At 57.2% G+C, this 19,443-nt stretch overlaps 2 protein-coding genes across 2 annotated transcripts; both read right to left on the bottom strand.

The window, feature by feature from the left end:
• Positions 1 to 547: 547 nt before the first annotated feature.
• SUN2 (Sad1 and UNC84 domain containing 2) lies at positions 548 to 11,909 on the bottom strand. Its single transcript, XM_039725428.1, has 18 exons — positions 11,811 to 11,909; positions 11,310 to 11,467; positions 10,616 to 10,788; positions 10,334 to 10,468; positions 10,053 to 10,148; positions 9,768 to 9,861; positions 9,522 to 9,592; positions 9,140 to 9,267; positions 8,572 to 8,793; positions 8,410 to 8,487; positions 8,281 to 8,324; positions 6,719 to 6,884; positions 6,406 to 6,633; positions 4,969 to 5,053; positions 4,771 to 4,886; positions 4,457 to 4,624; positions 3,941 to 4,033; positions 548 to 3,824 (listed from the first exon to the last, which is right to left on the bottom strand). Exons 2-18 carry the CDS (start codon positions 11,435 to 11,437, stop codon positions 3,711 to 3,713), a joined length of 2,139 nt encoding a protein of 712 aa, XP_039581362.1. The 5' UTR covers positions 11,438 to 11,467; positions 11,811 to 11,909; the 3' UTR covers positions 548 to 3,710.
• A 1,690-nt stretch (positions 11,910 to 13,599) lies between these two features.
• LOC120510038 (extracellular serine/threonine protein kinase FAM20C-like) lies at positions 13,600 to 19,148 on the bottom strand. The gene is made up of 10 exons (XM_039725444.1): positions 18,521 to 19,148; positions 16,891 to 17,066; positions 16,733 to 16,811; positions 16,154 to 16,246; positions 15,852 to 15,967; positions 15,381 to 15,561; positions 15,158 to 15,267; positions 14,422 to 14,503; positions 14,252 to 14,311; positions 13,600 to 14,170 (listed from the first exon to the last, which is right to left on the bottom strand). Exons 1-10 carry the CDS (start codon positions 18,997 to 18,999, stop codon positions 13,936 to 13,938), a joined length of 1,611 nt encoding a protein of 536 aa, XP_039581378.1. The 5' UTR covers positions 19,000 to 19,148; the 3' UTR covers positions 13,600 to 13,935.
• Between the last annotated feature and the right edge of the window lie 295 nt (positions 19,149 to 19,443).

The following is a 19,443-nucleotide window of genomic DNA, read 5'->3' as shown; positions in this document are numbered from 1 at the left end:
ATTTCCCATTTTCAGCCTTTTTTGTGTATTAACTTCCTCACGCTAAGGAAAATTAAGTATCTCCTTTCTGCTTGCTTTGTAGCTGATGAGTAGTTAGCCCATGTGAAGGAAAAGAGAAGCAAGCAGATCCCCTGCACTGGGCTTTGTGTCAGGCTTTGCTCCTGCCAACCCAGCCTCCCTTGCTGCTCCTTGGGCCAAGCTGGACTCTGCTCATGGTAGGGCAGAGGATGGGAAGGCTTGGGAGGTGACTGCAGAATGAGGACAGCCCTGATATGAGACTTAAATCCAGTAGAAGTTTTTAGTCCCAAGGAATTGGAGGTTTTAGGAGTAAGTCTTGTTCTCAGCATTGTTTCAGGCAGTTTTTGCATCCTCAAGCCTGCTCAGTGACAAGGTGATAACTTTGTTAACTGGCCCTGGGGTTAGTACATGAGGCTGGAAAATAAATATTTGCCATAAAACTACATAGAAGAGCTCCAAGAATAGCTTTGTCTACTAGCTGTGCATCATTCCCAACAGCAAATTCCATTACAAAACATCCAAACCACTCTGGGCAGTTTTGATATAATTTATGTCTTGGTCTTTTTTTTTTTTTTCTTGCATAGGCATAAATTACAATCTGTTGATTAAAAAATAAAAGGAACAAAACAGTGCAGCATTTGCAACAGGCTACAGCATCAAACACAAACTCCTGTCTGTAACCATCTGTTTCTGCAGGGCTAATTCGTAACACGTGTGTAGGGCAAACTGAGAAGGAGGGAGAATAGAGGAGGGAAACGGAGTAAATAAGAGAAATCTGCTCCCACAGCTGTTCTGCATTTCTCCTGCCTCACCAGGCTCATCTTCAGCATCAGCTCCAGGATTAAATACCCCTGGGCAGAGAAGCACATGCTGAAGCAGCAGTTTTCTGTGCCCTCTTCTTTGGCAGCTCTGGGAAGTGCTGCAGAGTTGCTGCAGGCTACAATCTCGAGAGCCAGCGGCTTCTGGCACCTGGCACAGGGGCTCGGGCTGCAGCCCAGCACTGATGCTGGATTTGGGGGCTGAAAACCCACATGTAGCCTCAGCATATGTTCCTGGGGATCCTTACACAGATGGCATGGTGAGGCCTCTAAAGCCAGCTAGAAAAGAGCATGAAGCCCCAGGATGAGCTCTCACTGGTGGCTCCAGGGAGTTTTACTTTGAACAGCAAAGATTTTCATGTCCAAAGGACAGGGCAAGCTTCCACTGTAAAGCCAAATGCTCCCTAACCCAGACACAGCAGTTAACACCCATGTGGAAGGAGCAGAGATCCCACTACAACTCCATTTTTCAGGGGAAGAGGTCACCTTTCCTGCCTCTCACCAGCACGCCTGATTTACCACAAAATAATTTCTTTCTTGGGCAAAGACCTTGTCTGTTCTTACAGTCCAAGCCAGAGACCAGGGAGCCAGAAGGAACGTAAGAAAAGGGGTTTTCCCAGGCTCATGGTTATAGCTCTTGCTCCAGGAACTAGAGAAAGGTGAGAAAAAGGGAGAGCTTCATCTCTGCTTTCTCTTTATGATTCAAATAAATACAGGAGCTGGTCTGCCAAGCCCAGAACAGGTCTAGGCATTCCTAAAAGCACAGTTCCATGTGTTCAGTGCACTCATGGACAGGACTCCAAGGCAAACGGGCAGCTGTAGACAAGTTTAAAATAACTTTGGCTGTGGATGCCAAGAATTAAGACTACGCTCAATATAGGAGAGAATTTATAGTCCCTGGCTCTGGCTCCAGGTCAGCTTTCTCCCTGCAGCAGGGCCTCCCAGCTTTGCAAGAGGCTCCCCAGGGTAATTTTAACCTGCTGGAGACAGGACTGTGCCCTCTGAGCTCGGCTCTGCCTGATGCCCAGCAGGGGATGCTGAAAGGAGACACTTCTCCAGCCCCTCATCCTCCTCTGTGCCTACAGTGCTTCAAGCAGAGACCAGCAGAGGGGGAATCAATACATGGTGCTCTCATGGTGTCAGGGGAAGGATGATACCAGCACTGGACAGGGCTGAAACACTGACCCGTGAGCCCTTCAGCTTTTCTTTCAATGAAACACACCACAAACCTGGAGGCTGTTAACACCACCCAACACCATAAACCAAGCTGTGTCATGCAGGCAGCCAGGAGGTGGAAGGGCCAGATGGCCCTAGCACCCCTCAGCCCAGGGAAGGTCCCTGTGCATCCTTCCTACAAACCCCTGCTGTGCCTCCACCCATCCCAGCAGTACAGGCAAGATGTACATGCCCACTGCAGGCAGAACTCCCCCTCCTGCTCCAGCCCAGCCCTCCCACAGCCAGGGCTCAGAGAACAGTGCAATGCCAGTGAGGAGAGGTAGGAGGAAAAGGGAGCCCTTCCAAGAGAAAGGAGGTCAGCCTGCACCAGCCATCTGCCACGGAGGACCCGAGAGCTGAGGGAGCCCTGCAGGCAGGGGGGCTCTGCCTGCTGGCACTGCCAGCCCCCCCAGGAGCCCTGCAGAGCCCGGGGCAGCAGCTCCATTGCTGCTAACAGTCAAGTATGCACAGATGCAGCTTGGGCCAGAGGCCCCAGCCACGCATTGCAGTCTCAGAGCACATCCAGAGCAACGCCTCCAGCACCCCACCAGCAGCAGTGCAGAAGACCCCAGCTTCCAAGTCTAGCTACCAAGCCACCAACAACGTGAGGCCTGTATTTCAAACAGCTCTGCTCATCTTATTCTAGCTTATCCTACTGTGTATGCTATTCTACTAAACAAAGCTCTAGCCCTCTCTAAGCCACTCATCCAAGTGGCACCATGTAACATTCTCTGGTTAAGTACAAATTGCATGGAAAAAGTATTTTTTCCCTTTGTTACTACAAACCCCCCCACACACAAAAAAACCAACCCCAACACCCCACCTTGAAAATAGCTCCCCTCCCCACCCCTCTTTTAAAAAAAAATATCAGAACAAACCCCAAAGGAAAAGCAGGCAACAGGAATTTTCAATAGCATCATCAAGCTTAACACTGGGGAGGCAGCCAGCCAGGGAGGCCAACAGCACTGGTGTGACCCAACTCAGCTACTGTCAGCAGGAGGGCTTGAGTGGGTGGATGGCAGCGCCAAGGTGGGCTCTGCCACCAACATGTGCCACGCTCCTCTTCTCCTGCTGCCTCAAACCGTTAGTTTCGTGTTAATACTTCATTAATACTGTCTTATTTCCTCTCTGCCAGCCCAGCACTGGACGGCTGGAGATCTTTACCCAAACCAACACCAAGGCAAGAGAAGTGACCCTGTGTGGAGGGGACCTGGTGGCCACGACCAGTGGCTCCCACCTGCTCTGGCAGCACCGAGTCAGGCACCGTGGTCCCACACACCGAGCTCCTGCACCCAAGCCCGCGTGAAGCACGTCACAAAATGACACACCCCCTCCCCAAGCCCTGGCCATGCTAGAAAGGAGTGGGACAACAGGGAAGAGGGGCAGCGCAAACCCGATACAAAGTTAGCTGAAAAAGTTAAAACGTCCCATATGCACTGAGAACAAGCCAGGCTGCGCTAGGACCCACGTGGGATGCTCTTGCCTCACCACCGCGGTCCTTGGAAGAGTGAAAGCCTCACCCCTTCACCACCAGCTCTTCTCCTCCCCCCAGGGGAGCAGCTTCCCGGGGCGGCCGCTGGCACGTGCCAGGATCTGTAGGTGCGAAGCAGTGAACCAGCCGCGTCCCCTCGCGCCGGCAGCGTCCCCGCGGCGCCGGGCTCAGTGCGCCGCCTCCCCGTGCACGCGGAAGCGGTAGATGCAGGTGTATTCGGGGTGGCCCCAGTTGCTCAGCACCCGCAGCTCCACCAGCTGGTACGTGCCCATGGAGTCACCCTTGGGGGAGGAAGGAAAAGAAAAACCAGAGACCTTGAGGGCTCTCTACGGCTCAGAAACCCCAGAGGCCCCATTTTCTTCTCGGGGGTCAGGTGCTCCAGGGGCAAAGCACTTACCTCCAAGTAAAATGTTTGGATGGGGTCGCCATCATGGTTGTAGGTGAACTGTCCAAGGAGAAGGCCCTCCTCCTCTCCTTCTTCCTTTAAGCCCTATGGAAGGGTAGGGAGGCAGAAAGGGAGAACCAGGGGTCACCAGAGAGGGAGACCAGAGGTGATGCACACATCCAGGGCAGAAGAGGGAGAGGGAGACTCAAGCGTGCTTGGTCCCCACTCCTGCTCTTCCAGGTCAAAATAGACAAATGGGAACAGGGACCAGTGGGGAAGGATGAAGTGGGGGGAAGACCAAAAGTTACACCTACTCAAGCCCCTTTGTCCCTGTGTCTCCCACAAACTCTTTCTGAAACCCAGTGCTGCCCCTCTCCCCACCAGTATTCCTTCTTCCTCTTTTCTTCAGGGTAAGATCACCCCCCACCAGAGCACCCCACAGGCAGATAAGGGGTTTGTTAGCCATCCCTTCCAGCACCCTCCCAGTGTGTTCCCCTGCTCCCCTCAGGTCTGGCTGAGGACACTCACATAGACAGCAAAGTCCTTGGGGGCACTGGGGATGGTCCCCTGCGGTGAGAGGGCTTTTGGGATGTGCTCCAGCGTCACGGCCGTGGGACGGATAATGCCAGAGAGGCGGATGACAGCAAAGCCCTGGGAGCCACGAAATGCCCAGCAGTTCCCAGGGTTGACGTCTGGCTACGAGCATGGAAGTGAAACGCCAGCAATGTTACCACCATCAGAGTAATTTTTCTCCCACCAGCCTGGCTGCTGGCTTGGAGCAACAGGCCAAGCCCAAAAAAAGCCCCACGAGGACCAGCCCAGCCCTCCCAGTCAGCACCCACCTGCAGGATGACACGGGGGGACTGCGACTGGTACCACAGGGGGATGCCAAACAAGCTCAGCAGCGCCGTCCGCGTCTCGTAGGTCTCTGAGCAGCGAGTGTTGATGACACTGGCCCCTGGCAGGAGAGAATGGCAGCAGGTGAGCTGCAGCCAGCCCCTGTGGTCACCTCCCCAGGACAGCTGGCTCTGACCACCTACCTGCTGACTCCAGGGCATAGTCAACCATCCCCACACGGTCCTCGCTGTAGCGCTTCAGGGCCTGGCCCACGATGAGATGCACTTGCTGCAGCGGGAGCAAAGGACACAGGAGGGTGACAAACTGAGCCAGGCATCCTGCCCCCCACCCGCCTGCCCCTGCAGGGACAGAGGGTGCAAGCACCTTCCCACAAAACAGCCACGGGATAGAACAGCCAGGGGATGAATCACCGTGGCAAAAATAAGAGGACATGCATTTGGCTGGGAAACCTCATTAGAGGTTGCTAAAAATACCCCAGGGGAGAGGAGCTGTGCAGTGAAGGGGCAGCACCCAGGCACGCTGCACTTGCCTGTCCCCAGGAGGGGCTGGCCCAGAGGGAGGAGAGGCGGCACCAGACACAACCTGATAGACCACCCAGAATCATCTGCTGGTCCCTCCTGCCCTGTCCCACAGGACTGATGGAGCTCTCCCTCTCCAGAAAAGGAGGAGATAGCTGGAGCGTCCATCTGGAGCCAAAGCCAGCCGAAGGAGCTAGGACCCTGCAGCACCACTTTGGGTCTAAACTTTATGGAGTGCATAAAGCTCACACAGACTATGGGGACTGCTAATCCCAGCTTGATCCCTCCCTCCACTACATCCACAGGGAATTGCCAGCAACTCTTTCCAAAGCAAGCAGGCTCATTTTTTCCCCTTGGTGTCATTCTGCTGAAATGCTCTGCACCAAACAACTCCGCAGCACTGCTGAAGAATGGGGATAAGCAAGATACTCCACCCACGGAAGCCTGGATGGCACCTCTCCCACGTTCTGGGTGAAGGATGCACAAGCAGAAGCTTTGATTTTAAGACAGTAAGTGTGAATGCTGAGAAGTGGGCAGAGAAGAAAGTCAGATAAACTTTGCCAGACATTCCTCTGGGAAGTTTTGAGGAAGCATTAAAACAATCCTGCAGCTGATGTTTTGAACTTGTTAATTGTAAGATGTTTACAAGAAGGGTGTTGTTCCTAATTACCCAGGCGTGTGAGGGAGATTGATTAAGGACCAGTCAGGTCCACCTTTATCATAACTGTCTATAAAAAGAACCTGTGGTTTCTAATAAACTCGGCTTTGCCTTCTGAGAAGACACAGGAGTCATGTCCCTTTATCCACCGGTCCTCAATACAACAGGGACAAGTAAGAGCCTTGCAGGGCTGCAGGCAGTAGCACCTGGGACCCCTTCCAGAGCTCAGAGCAAGCACAAACTGAGAAGGGAGTGGCAGGGAAGGAGTTTCAAGGGTGCTCTTGCATCCTCTGTGCCCAGGATCACCATCCCAGCTGTGGGGGCTGTCCCAATGCCTCTGCCATCTGCCAGGCACACATGCCAGCCCCCTGCACACACGAAGTGGGGCACAGTCCCCAACCCTGTGGTCACCTCGTGTCCCTGGGGCTCAGGCCAGTACTCACCTCCTCTGTCACTCCTGCAGCCCCTCCTTGCCGCAGGGCCACTCCAATACCAGCCTGAGCATCCCGCGCTGACAGTCTGGAGTCCTCCAGGACTTTTGCAAGGATCTTGTGCTCCAGAGCCTGGAGCTCTGCTTGCAAGTCTTCCCGCTGGAGGATGAAGGCAGCAGCACCATCCTGCTGGGACTGTGACAGGAACCTGTTGATCCACACTGGGAACTGTGCTTCCACCTGGAACAGTGCAGACAGAGCTCAGCCCCGGAGCAGGGACCCTTGCTTGCCTTTCTGCCAAACAGGCTGGGGACCAGGGACTCACATCAGCCCTCACTGTCTTCAGCTGCTCCAGTATCCCCTTCACGTGCTTCCCCATCACCTCCTGGTCTGACTTGAGGCTTGCCAGCTCCCTCCTCAGCACGGCCACCTCCTGCTCCAGCTTGCCCACCTCCTGCTGGAAGGTCCCTCGCAAGCTCTCCTGGACCGAGCTGTGTGAGAAAGGTAACAAAACCTTGTGTCACTGTGATATTTTGATGAAAAATCCCTTTGAAAGGATTTCTTCTCCTGAGAAGCCTCACAAAAGAAATGTAAACAATAATTATCTGATGCTTTGGAATGTGGCAGGTGCATCTTTGATTGGTTCCATGTGAATTGTTTTTACTTAATGACCAATCCCAGTCCAACTATGTCGGGACTCTAGTCTGTCACAGGTTTTTATTACTCATTCCTTTCCTAGCCTTCTGATGTATTCCTTTCTCTCTATAGTTTAGTATAGCACTTTGTAATATAATAAATCAGCCTTCTAAGAAATATGGACTCAGATTCATCTCTTCCCTCATCCTGGAACCCACAAACACATCAACAATCTCGTGCCAATAGGCCCAGTTCCCCTCTGCAAACTGGAGGAAGAGGTTCATCCCACATCACCAATGCTCAACTCCATCTCCAGACCCAGTTTTAATTCCAGTGGCAGTGACCTCTTCTACTGCATCCCATGGGAAAGCATCCTCAGCTCACCCCTCGGCTGAAGGGCCACATTCACAGTGATGCAGAACAGTGGCAAAGGTCATTTGCTGCCATTGCTCTTGGAGCCCTGCTGCCAGCCACAGAGGTTGGAACAAACCACAGCGGGTCATTTGGTCCAACCTCCCTGCTCTAGCAGGGTCATCCCAGAGCACATGGCACAGGACTGCATCCAGACAGTTCTGGACTATCTCCAGTGAGGGAGACTCCACAGCCTCTCTGGGTAATCTGCTCCAGTGTGTGGTCACTGCACAGTAAAGAAGTTCTTCCTCAATTTCAGGTGGAACTTCCTGTGCATCAGTTTCTGCCCATTGCCTCTCATCCTATTGCTTGGCACCAATGAGAAGAGCCTGGATCCAACTTCTTGCCACTTCCCTTCAGCCACTGACACTGATGAGGTCCCCTCTCAGTTGTCTCCTCTCAGGGCTGAACAGGCCCAACTCCTTCAGCCTTTCTTCATAAGAGAGATTCCCCAGTCCCTTCATCACTTCTGTAGCCCTCTGCTGGACCCACTCCAGGAGCTCCATGGCTCCCTTTTACTGCTGAGAAGCCCAGAACTGGACAGAACACACCAGAGGTGGCCTCACTAGGGCCAAGATCGCCTCCCACAACCTAATGACCATGCCCTTCCTAACGCCACCCTAGAATACCACTGGCCATTTTGGCCAGGAGTGCACAGTGCTGGCTCCCACAGACACCCACATATGTATCCTTCCTTCCCTTCCCCCCAGACATCCCTCTTGATCTCTCCTTTGTCCCCAGCCAGGCCTGCAAATCCCTCCCAAGCCTGGTAAGGGGAATTCACCCAGCTACCTGCCTGTCCCTAACAGAGCAATGGCCCTGCCCCACAGCCAGTGTTACCTCTGCCACTCCGAGTTCAGCTCCAGCAAGCGTGCTTCCATCTCCTGCCAGGAAAAGGGAAGGGGTGAGACCCGTGGCACCACTGCTGAGGGCGTCCTGTCCAGGTCCCACCACACACTCATCACTTACCCGGGAAGCTTGTGCCATCTTGCCCAGGCGCCCGTCTAAATCCCTCTGCACCTGGGCTTGGAGCACATCCAGCTCGCCCTGCAGGATGAGGAGCAGGGTGGAATATCAGAGCCTGGCCCTCCCACCCCCCTCCCTGCACTGCCCACTGCCCGTGTCCCTCACCTGGAGGTGGTTGGCCATGTCGGTGCGGAGGTGCTCCTTCAGCCCCGCGTCCCGGCGGCTCACCAGCCCCTCCAGCAGCGCAAGGATGTCCCCCTGGGGTGGCTCTCCCCCTGCTGTCACTGCTGCCGCCCCACGACGCAGCTCCCACCGCGACAGCTCGGCCTCCAGCGCCTCAAAGCGCTTCTCCAGGGACTGGAAGCGAGCCAGGAGTCGGTGTCCCCCCTGCAGAGACAAAAACAGGGTGTGATGCAGCCCTCCAGAGAGTGCCTGCTCCACAGGACCCCTGTGAAAAGGGACCCTGACCACCCATTCCCCAGAGTCAGTGGCATCTTATTCATCTGCTGCTTCCCAGGACAAGGCAGACATTCCCCCTGCTCCATCCCAGGGATATCCCAAGAGAGAGATGGCCACAAGCTGGGGGAGGCAGTGTGGAGCCATCATCTGCCCCATCCTCTGCCATTCCTCACAGCCTGGAAGCAATTGTTCAGCCATGGATCACACCATCCCAGCTCTCCCTGCAAGGCACTCATCCCACCTGGGCCACCATCATGCCTTTGCTGAAGCTTACCTGGTCCAGCGTGGTCAGGTCCCCTGCCCCAGGAACGTCAGAAGAGGAGGAAAGCTTTCCAGCTCCCCACCACGGGAAGGAAGGCAGGCTGAGTGTCGACAGCCCATACGGGTAGAAGTACCAAGCTCCTGAGCACAGAAGGATGAGATGGTCAAAATCACAGGCTGGTAATGGCCACAGTAGTGGACAGGGTGGACTTGCAGAGGCTCAGCCATCAGCATCTCCAGGGATTGCCAGGAGACACTGGCACGGGGATGCAGACAGAGCAGGTTACCAGAAGCCATGGCTCTGAGCTCCAGGCCAGCCCATCCCCCAGCCATGGCAGTGGGATGCTCTGCACTGCCCCAGATCTCGGGGTGGCACGTCAAGGGAGGTGGCTCACCGTAGGCGGCAGCAGCGAGGAGCAGGAGGAGCAGCAGCAGCAGCAGGAACCTCCTCAGACGTGGGTAGCGCCTGGAGCACGGGGAAGAGAGAGGGCCTGAGGGACTGCAGCCACCTTCCATCACCTTTGGATGGGGCCAGAGGGAAAGCAAAAACACCCACCACCCCAAGCGTGCCTCCCCTTTGCAGGGTCCTTCAGGTTTTCCCCACGCTTCCCCCGCCCCGGTGTCCCCCCCAGCACACTCACCTGGAGAAGGGGACGTTGTCCAGGTGGGAAGCCGTGCCGGTGAGGCGGCGCCAGGCCCCTGCCAGCCCCGAGAACAGCCACCCCATGAACTGAACTGCCAGGAGAAAAAACAAGCCTCAGGAGGGGTCCTGACAGACCTGTCCCCTCCGTGCCCAAGGGTGGCACCACAAGGGGGTAAAACCCCTCCACCCAAACAGGGGACAGCACACACACCACCTGGAGAGCAGAGGTGCTGACTGGCAAGAACTCTGCTGCTAGAAGTGCCCCTGCCAGGCCTCCACTCACCTGGGGAGGTGAACACCTGCCAGAGGAAGGAGCCCACCCTGGAGGCTGCTGATCTCAGACCTGACCCAGAGCTACTCTGGCCTGAGTAATAGTGACCTGGAAAGGAAGCAGCAAGTCACCAATGCAGACAGCACCTCAGTGCACTGCCCACAGCAAAGGAACTGGGGGTGGCATTTAGCGGGGACTGGCAGCACAGTGGGTACAGCCAGGCCCTGGGCTGGTCCCCCCAGGGATGCTTCCCCTGCATTCCTGCCACTACAGACAGACTAGTGCATCCCTACCAGCGTAGTCGTCCTCCGAGGAGTACCCAGATGAAGATGTGTAGGTGTCGTACGTCTTGCTCTCTAGCACCCCATTGATCTTACTGGACTCGGTGTCCCCTGTGCCTCTTCTCCTCCTGGTGGAGAGCTCTCCACCTGCCCCAAAACACAGAGTTCCACTGAGAAATCACCCACCATCACTTCCGCAAGGGGCAACCCAGCCAGCCAGCCTGGGCAGCTGCCCCAACACTCTCCAGCATCCAGGGAGGTCCCCAGCTGCCCTGGGAGAGTGGGAGAGCTCACCCCAGTAGGTGCTGCTGTCCAGGTCATCATCCAGCATGGAGCTGCCCAGGGCAGCAAGGCCCCGGCTGCCCCCCAGGTAGGACTCGCTCATCATGGACTCGCTGTAGTAGGAGGTTTGGGTGCTGGGGGCGGGAGAGAGGCGCTTTGTGCTACTCGATTTCCTCCGGATCGTCCTGCGGGAGGCGAGAACAGGCTCGTCAGACATGTGTGGTTACAGGGTGGGCGTGTCACAGAGCACTCACGGGGGCAAATGGGTGATTCACCCCGACCCCTCGCCCAGCATCAGCTCCCTGCACACCGGCTGGCGGCAGCTCTCGGAGGCTGCAGCCTGTGCTTCGCAGAGGCCTCCCGCCCGTCCCGGGCATCGCTTCCGCTCGCACCGCTGCGGTTTTCCGGTGCACCCGCGGCGCACCTCCCTCCTCCTCCCTCCTCCCCGTCGCCATCCAGCTGCAGCTGGGCGCTGGCACCCCGCCACCCCGGGCAGGCTCCCGTGCCGGGCCCGCGCTGGGAGCGGGGATCCGGCTGGGCAGGGGCACGGCGCTGCCGAGGCGGCCATGCCGGAACCGCCGGGCTCACCGTCACGCTCCCATCCCCACACCCCACGCAGGAAGGTGCCCGCTCCCTGCCGTGGGATGGGATGCCCCGCCCGTGTCAGATCTGGGCGGGGGGAAGCCCCAGCGGTGCCCCCACTCACCTGCCGGTGGTCTCCTTGAAGGGGAGCTGCGTCCCAGCCAGCAGAGATGTGCTGCTGCTGCTGGTGGTGGCATCATCGTCCCCGGGGTAGTAGCGGCTGGTGACAAGGCGCTGGCTGCGGCGGGACATGGCGGCAGCACGGAGGGGAGCCGGGCTCACCTGGGGTGGGGAGAGGGCGGGGGAGAGAGGGAAGTGTCAGCGGCAGGGTCCCGGCAGGCACGCACCCAGCGGGATCCCCCGGCGGGGACCCCGCCCCCGGGGCAGGGGTCGGGCCCACACCGAGCCCCGTCCCGAGCTGGCGGCCGTGGGGCGCCCCGGGATGGAGCCGCCCCCGTTCAGGCCGATGAACCCCCTCTGCTTTCCCCTCCGCGCCTGGAGCGGCTGCCCCCGGCCCCTCCGCGCCCCGGCCCCACACGTTCTCCCCCAGGCCCGGCGCGGAGCCGGCCGCCCGCAAGCTCTGCCCCGGCTTTGCCCCGCCGCGCCGTCCCCCTCACAAACCCACCGGCAAGTGCCGCGCAGCGAGGAGCGATCCCCTCCTTCCCGCCCGGCCGCTCCGGCCGCCGCCGCTCCCTTTTGTTTTGCGGGGGAAGGCGGCACCCGCTCCCGCCCCGCCCCGCCGCCGGCAGAGGGGCCAGCCCCGCTCCCCCGGCCTCTGGGGACCTCTGCTTCATCATCGCAGTTATTGCTATTTATTGTTATCACCGCCACAGGCGTATTCTTTTTATTTCGATATCTTTTATTTTCATCATTTTGGGGGGGCCGACGAGGAGGGCCCATCCGCACTCTGCTGCCCACCGGGACCGGTCCCCAAACAGCTCAGCCCTGCGGTTCGGCCGCCGTGCCCAGCACGGGCAGCAGCCAGCCCACGCTGCCAGCCAAGGGCGTGGGCGATGCCGGCCCGAAATGGGAGCTCCCAGGTGCAGGGCTGCACCCCAGCCCCGTCTGGGCTTTTTTTGGGGCGGCTGGTTTGCTGGTCCTGCTGGGGTGAGAAATCCCCGCACCCCACGCACCACTTGTCACGGTGACACGGCCGAACCGATCCCTGGGGCGTGGGCAGCCCCCTCGACACTCGTGTGCCCACAGCCGCTGCCATCGCTCTGCCCCAGGAGGCTGGGCAGGCTCTGAGGGCCGTGTGAGCCGCAGCGGGCTGCTCCCGTGGGACCTTGAACGGCCCTTGTGCAAACTCACCCGGCTGAAAAAAAAACAGCCACCCCCCCGCACCTCGCGTTTCAAATCTGACGGCGTCTCGGAAAAAAAGATTTGCCTGGGGGAGCTCTGAGACTCGGAGTAACTGGCCACCTGTGTCTGGACGCGGTTGTTTAGGCTGTTTCTGTGGGAAACAGGAATGGTCCTCCTGGCTTTGCATATAGGGCAAAAAGGTATTTATATAAAGAGTTAAAAAAACTACGAAGCTGGCAGAAGGGAAGGAACCTATTGCAAAACAGCCCTGAAAGCTTTTCCTCCGTGTGCTGGGCTTTGGGGCACGAGCCAGGGCAGTGGCAGGAGGACGTGCTCTCAGCACGGGGGGGGCACACCGCAACAAACCCCGATTCAGCGGCCCCAGCCCCGTTGTGTAATGCAGACAGATCCTCTTTGTCTCCCTTTACTTTTTTTTTCCCCTGCCTTTTGAGCCCACTTTTTGTTTCAGCCAAAATCTCTGCCTAGCTTTTCCAGCTCCATCTCCCACTGTGCCAGCCGCCCTTTTTCACCCTTTCCCGTGGCTTCCCATCCCTTTGCAAGTGTCTGGCTGGGACAGAGGATATCTCCCCCCCCCAGTGGCACCTTTAACTCTGGCCGTGCAGATGGCAATCCCGTGTCCCAACCTGGGCACGCTGGCAGTGGCTGTCACAATGGCACCTGCTCCAGCTGACGTAACCCTGCGTGGATTAACCCCCCCGGGAGGCTCAGGGGATAAGCTGGGTGCTGAGCCACCAGGCACTAAGCAGGGTGCACAGCCCCAGGTCAATCCAGCCCCTCCTCAGGAGCCACTTTTTTGGGTCTGAAGGGAGTCAGTGGCAGTTCCTGGAGGATTTGATGTTTTCAAGGGACTGGGGTTTGTCCTTGCTGCATCCCTGGTCCTGTGGAGGAGGTGGTGATGTCAGAGCCATGGGAGTTTTTGAGTGGGTGTGGGAAGACTGGGACGAAGATAAGTGGTGTGTAGCTGGGAGCTTCTGCCTCATTTTCCCCACACCAGCAGTAGGGAGTCTCAGCTCTCTTTTGGGGGGTCACCAGGGCATCACCGTGCTGGGGGTGGGGCAGAAGGGGTGCGCCAGCTATTCCAGTTTGGCAGTTCTTGCTGGGGAAAGGCAGGAAAAATCCCTACCTTTTCCTAAAAGGCTTTAGAGGGCTGAAGTGACACGTCCAGGCATGCAAGGACAGGCCAGGGCTGAGAAATCAGCCTTGGTGGGGAAGATCACAGCTTGTGTCCTCTCCACTAGGCCAACATTTTATTTAAATTCCCTCCCTGTCCCACCTATCCTTACAACCTGCTTTCCTGGTTCATCAGGCCACTAGCTCGGGCACCACCAAAAGCTGACGCTACACGGAATGAGAGCTGCACATGGATCCCCACATCACCCTCAGCAGCACACCACAACAGCCCAGTCCAGCGGGGTACCCAGCCCCCATCACACCCACGACCCCACATCGTCCACCAGCACCTTCTCCCGGTGGGCTGCCCTGGCCAGGCAGTGTCCCACCGCCGCCAGCACCTTCCCCAGGCGCCGGTCCAGCGCCTGCAGGTGGGGCTCAGCCAGCACAGGGGCCAGGGGGTCTGCGGCCAGCGCCTCCCGCAGCACGTCGCTCAGGCGGTAGGGCTGGGTGGCCAGCAGCTGCAGCCGCAGGTAAGTCGACTTCTTGATGCTGCCAGGGATGAGGAGGGAGAGGTCTCAGTAGGAGGGGCCTGTCCCCAGCAGCAGGTGCGGGGTGGGGGCAGCCCCTTACCTGCAGCATTGCTGGAGAGGGGCCAGGATGGACGGTTCATCGCGTGAGTGCGCGCCGAAGCTGGGGAGGGGAGAAGCCCATAAGGATGTGTCAGGGTGGCATTTCGGCAAGACTGGAGGTCTCCCCCCACCCCTTTGCTGTGACTGCTCCCCCCTACTCCGCAACTTTACCCGCGACCGTTGTCCAGGTGGAGCAGGAAAGTGTCATTCCCAAATTTCTCAAAGGTCTCATAGTGGTGCCGGTCCATGTTGCCTGTGGGGCCAACAAACTTGGCATCAGGCTGTGGGCTGGAAGATGGGAGCAAAGACACAGAGCACTCTTCTGGTGTGAGACTGAAACCCAGAGCCCTGGGAAAAGGGTTGGAGGCACCTCTAACTTGTCCATCTAGTGGCCATGGCCGTGCAGGGGAACTGAGCAGAGACCCCACGGCCTCCCCTTCTCATCCCAGCAGCCCCACAGAGGGACAACAGTGGCAAATGGAGCAGAAGTAATGGCAAAGGCATGGCTGGGTGGTCAGGAATGAGGAGATGGGAAACTCTCCCAGTCAGATGCTGGTGAGGGGACAGTGCAGGGAGAAAGAAGTGGCCCAGGGACAGGAGAGGCAGCAAGAGCCCTGGGCAGCACCATCTCCACCTCTGGCTCTGCAGGGGCTGCACGTTGAGAGCGTGCTGGAAGGTGCTCCCCATGTCCAGGGTATTCAGCTGGGATTCCCGACCTTCGACTTCTGCCTAGGAAATGCCCTGGTGGCACAGCCCTGTGCCCTCCTTGTGAGTAAGACTGTGGCTCACTGCAGCCTGAACAACAGTCTGGCCAACAAATCTCACAGGGCATGGTACCACGGAGCCATTTGGGCCTGCAGGTGGTGAGGGACCTGCACGGCCCTCAGCAGGGGCAGGAGGGGCTCACCCATGAGGAAGTCGAGGATGGCCATGTCGATGAGGTCGAGGAGCCGATGGCCCCTGTCGTAGGGCGGCGTCTCTTGCACCTGAGCGCAGTAGTTGGGGTTCAGCTCCCACCTGGTGGCAGAGGCCAGGAGGACAATGGGGCTGTCAGAGCGGCTCTGGAGAAGTCCCCTCCCATCCCCTGGCTCTGCTGGCCCACGTCCCCACACCCCCACGCCCCGTCTCACTCAGCCTTCTTGCTCTTGTGGTAGGAGCGGCGCCAGGGGCTGCGCCAGGAGCGGCGCTTGGCCAGGGTCTTGTCAGGGAGCAGGGCAGCCATGGAGCCCTCCAGCCGGTCCGGTTTGCCGCAGAGGGCGTGCTCGGTGGAGCAGTAGTAGGAGCACTCCCCGTAGAAGCAGACGTTACCCGCTGGCCAGGTGACAAAACAAAGGTTGACAAAGAGAAGGAAGGCACCCCCAGGCAGAGTGGGCCTGCGAACAGCCAGGGAAGGATGCTCCGTGCACCATGGGCCACCAGCAAAGCAATGGCAGGGGAGGCTGTGAGGAGCAAAGGCCTGTGGCAGGGTACCCGTGGGAGCTGGAGCAGTCCCCAGCAGGATTATTTATCTGAGTGTGAGGGGAGCCAGGGCAGCAGCAGCCAGCACCAGGTGAGCTCCATCCAGGTGGCCACAGGAGAGGATGGAGAGCATGAAAGCTCACCTGGGGAGATGAAGAAAGTCTTGGCCAGTTTCTTGTCTGTGGTGATATCCCGAATTTCCTTTGTTATGTTGACCAATCGTCCAGACACTGGGGGGATTCGCCGGAAATCCAGGATCCTGAAACACAGACCTTGGAACTATTTCTTACTGACCTCAGCTGGTTTAATAACAGTGAGTTATTAAAACTGACAGGAGACACAGGTATTCTTCACTAATGGGAGCGAGAGGTGGGACGAAGGAGGAGTTTCTCTGGTGCTTTGCCAGTATGGCAAGGGCAAGCTTGGATGCAAAGCTTATGCTCACCTGTCCAGGTGGAAGGCTGCAATCTCTGCATTGTGCCGCTCAAAGTCTGAGAAGTAGAAGAAATCAATGGGGGTCTCCTGGTCCCGGGTCTGCCTGGAACGAGAGGGGACAGTGGGGGCAATGATCATGGATGGGGTCACTCCAAGCGTGGGATTAGTTCCAAACCACCACTCACTTGTGTTCCCTTGTGACACTGGAGACACAGCCAGACCCGGTCTCCTTCAGTCACTTCCTGATGGGTGGGTGGCTCCAAACCCCTTTCCAAGCTCCCAACTCAAGGGGTCGGGGAAGCCCTCATGCACTGGAGCTCCTGGATGGTCCTCATAGACCACCTTCTTCTTTCCACCACTGGAGGTCACTACCCCATCACAAGCTGCATCCAGTTTGCAGCAAGCACCGCCAGGGAAGGCAAGGGAAACGGGACCATTCTGCTCGCCTCAGTTTTGGGATGGAGGTGCTGGAGCGAGGCAGCACACGAAGCATTGCTCCATTTCTCCCTGCATGGTCTCCTCTGACCACTCCTCGCTACCTAACAGGACCGTGTGGGTGAGGTATAGGGTTGTCCCAGGCTCTACTCACTTCATGGGCTTGAAGAGGGCCTGCCCATAGTTTGGGAACGTCATGATGAGCTTGAGCTGGGTCCCGCCGGACTTCTGGACTGAAAGGAGGGACATGGGGATGAGGGAGACAGGCAGCAGGCAGCGGGGTGAGCAGGGCTACAGGCAGGGAGGTGGTACCTGAGCTGATGATCCTTTGCGTGGCCAAGTCTCGGAGGAGCGTGGGCAACAAGGGGTCCCGGCGGGGGTACAGCTCATAGCGGTTGATGCCGATGTGGAATTTGAGCCAGGTGGGGTAGGTGTCATAGGCTGTCTTCCCTGTCGGGAGGAGCGTCTCGGCTTTACTGCTGCTGACCCTGCAGCCCGAGAGCCACCACCGCCCCAACAACAATGACAGCTTTTAGTTGGGACAGGATGGGTCCCGTGTCCCCGGGCCCTTCCTGGGAGCCAGTGCATGGAGGGTGAGGTGGGGAGAAAGGCCAGAGCAAGCCCTGGATTGGTTCCAGGTTTTATGGTGGCAGAACTGCCTGCCCCATATGGCCTCCCTGGGGCTCCTGGCACCTGGCAGATCCCACCAAAAGCTGGTGGCCAGGAAGACCCACCAGCATGGCTGGATTGGACACAGTGTCTTCCCTCCATCCCCCATGGAAAAACCCTGGGTTGATCTTGTTTCTCTCATCCATGCATTTATTTCCCTGCTGGAACAGATCATCTCACTGTTTTTCCCGAAGGGATTGGCTCCCAGGAGCACAATCTGCTTCATTTCTCCATGTGCCTACTGGGGACACACGTGTGTGCATGGAACAAGGGTGGAGAAGCACGGGCTTCCCAGCCATCCCCAGCACGGACCTGAACTCCCATTCTCAACAACCTGTTCCCCTTGGGTGGGTTTCCCCAGGGGGATAAGTTTGGGTTAGCACTGTCCCTGCCTCTGTGCATTCTGCAAATTTGCAGTTTGCTGGCATTCAAGGGAGCCCCTGGGGGTATGTGCCCCACCTCTGTGCTAGCACACACTGGCACTGCAATGGGACAGTTAGCCCAAGGCACCTGTAACCCAAATCCACATCTCTCTCTAGGAAAACACAGACTGCGCACTGATTTCATAAAACCAGACCCAAGGTGGCCTCAGAGATAAGGCAAATGCCCAGTTGTGGAAACCAGCTCTTAAGCCAGCTTTTATTCTCTCCACATTCTAGCAAGCACCACTTTGGAAGGTGCGCTTTCTGTAAGGAAGCTGCTATGTGTTACAATGCTAAAGCTTCTAATAACTTCCCTTCTAATTAGAGGTTAGTAGTCCAAAGATAAAAATAGACAGCTGTCAGCAGTGAGATCACCGTATGGCCAAGCCTAACAAGGTCAGGCAATATCCTGCAAAATGCAGGACAGGAATGGTCTCATGGTTAGAGGCAACCTAAATTGCAAGCTTTGCATCTCCAACATACCGAGAGACGGGGATAAAACTGGTTAGAAATATGGAGTGGGGACTTCCTTATATACAGAGAGAGAGAGACTAAGATCTAGCCTGCACTGGGGAAGGGAAGGAGCTGAGGAGATCACCTAACAGATATCCATAATACAATGAATAATTCAAGAATCTCCTTCAGCTTTGCTGTAGGCTACAAGCTTATGGGTAGCAGCCCAAAAACTCAGGGCTAGGAGAGGATTTGAGATATGAGAAGAGCATGCTCAGTAATGGGGGCCCCTCTGGGGTAGGATGATCTACAGAAGGGAACTACATTTGGTCCCTGCTGCTTGTTCCCTCTAACCCACACATCCCCCAAATGCAGCTAGGGTTGAGCTGGCTCCTCACCATTCGTCACTGCCGCTGCTGCGCAGGCTGAACTTCTCCATGGGGTTGACGACAAACAGCTTGTCCTTCTCTGTCACCTCTGGGATTGGGATGTTGTAAAGAGGATGCTCGAAGAGTGCTGCCAGCTTTGATCCCTTGGTCCACCCTGCATTGGCCTCTTCTTGCTGCTGCTGGACCCCTGGCTCTCCAGCCCTTAAGTGCAGTCCTGCTCTCTCTGGCTGGGAACTTTTCTCCAAGGAGCCGTTGCTTCCACTGAAATCCTGAAGGATTCGCAGGCTCAGCTTTTTGAGGCCGCCCGGCATGGGGCTGCCTGATGGGACACCCACAGCTTTTGATGCTCTAGTATTGCAGCCACAGGACCTGTGGGTTGTGGGGAGAGCAAAATCCACCACCAGGTGCACGAGAAGGGCCAAGAACAGAAGAAAGAGAAAGCTGAATTTAAGTTTCCTCTGGAAAAGCATTTGCAGCCGGCACCGCATCCTTCCTCACACAAAACACTCAGCAAGGGATGGGCACGAACACAGGGTTAAAAATGTTGGTGTGGCTGCAGCCTCTGTGCAAAAATAGGAGAGAGGTTTCCTGGATTTAGAGCATCGCAGCAAAAGACCAACTGGTGCACGGGCAGAGTGGCAGGAACGATCTGTCACCACGGCACCTCACAGTGTGACACCACCAGGATGGGACAGGAGGTTGTGGCAGGGTTTATCAGAGCTGATTAGGGTCAAGCTGGCACTGCCAAGGTTAGAGTGAACGGGGCAAGTTCCAAATCAATAGCTGCAATGCTGGCTCAGGGACAGCAATGGCTGCGGGTGACTCCCCACTGTCCTGTCACCTGCACAGGGCTGCAGAACGTTTCTTTGAATACAGGGCATTAAAATGGTTGGGCCCCTCTGCAGCACACACCCTGCCAAGCACTATATAGC

Source organism: Passer montanus, unplaced genomic scaffold, assembly GCF_014805655.1.
Source record: "Passer montanus isolate IOZ18808 unplaced genomic scaffold, ASM1480565v1 scaffold55, whole genome shotgun sequence".
NCBI lineage: Eukaryota > Metazoa > Chordata > Aves > Passeriformes > Passeridae > Passer > Passer montanus.
Note: the sequence above shows the minus strand (reverse complement) of the source record. Positions and strands in the feature narration are given on the sequence as shown.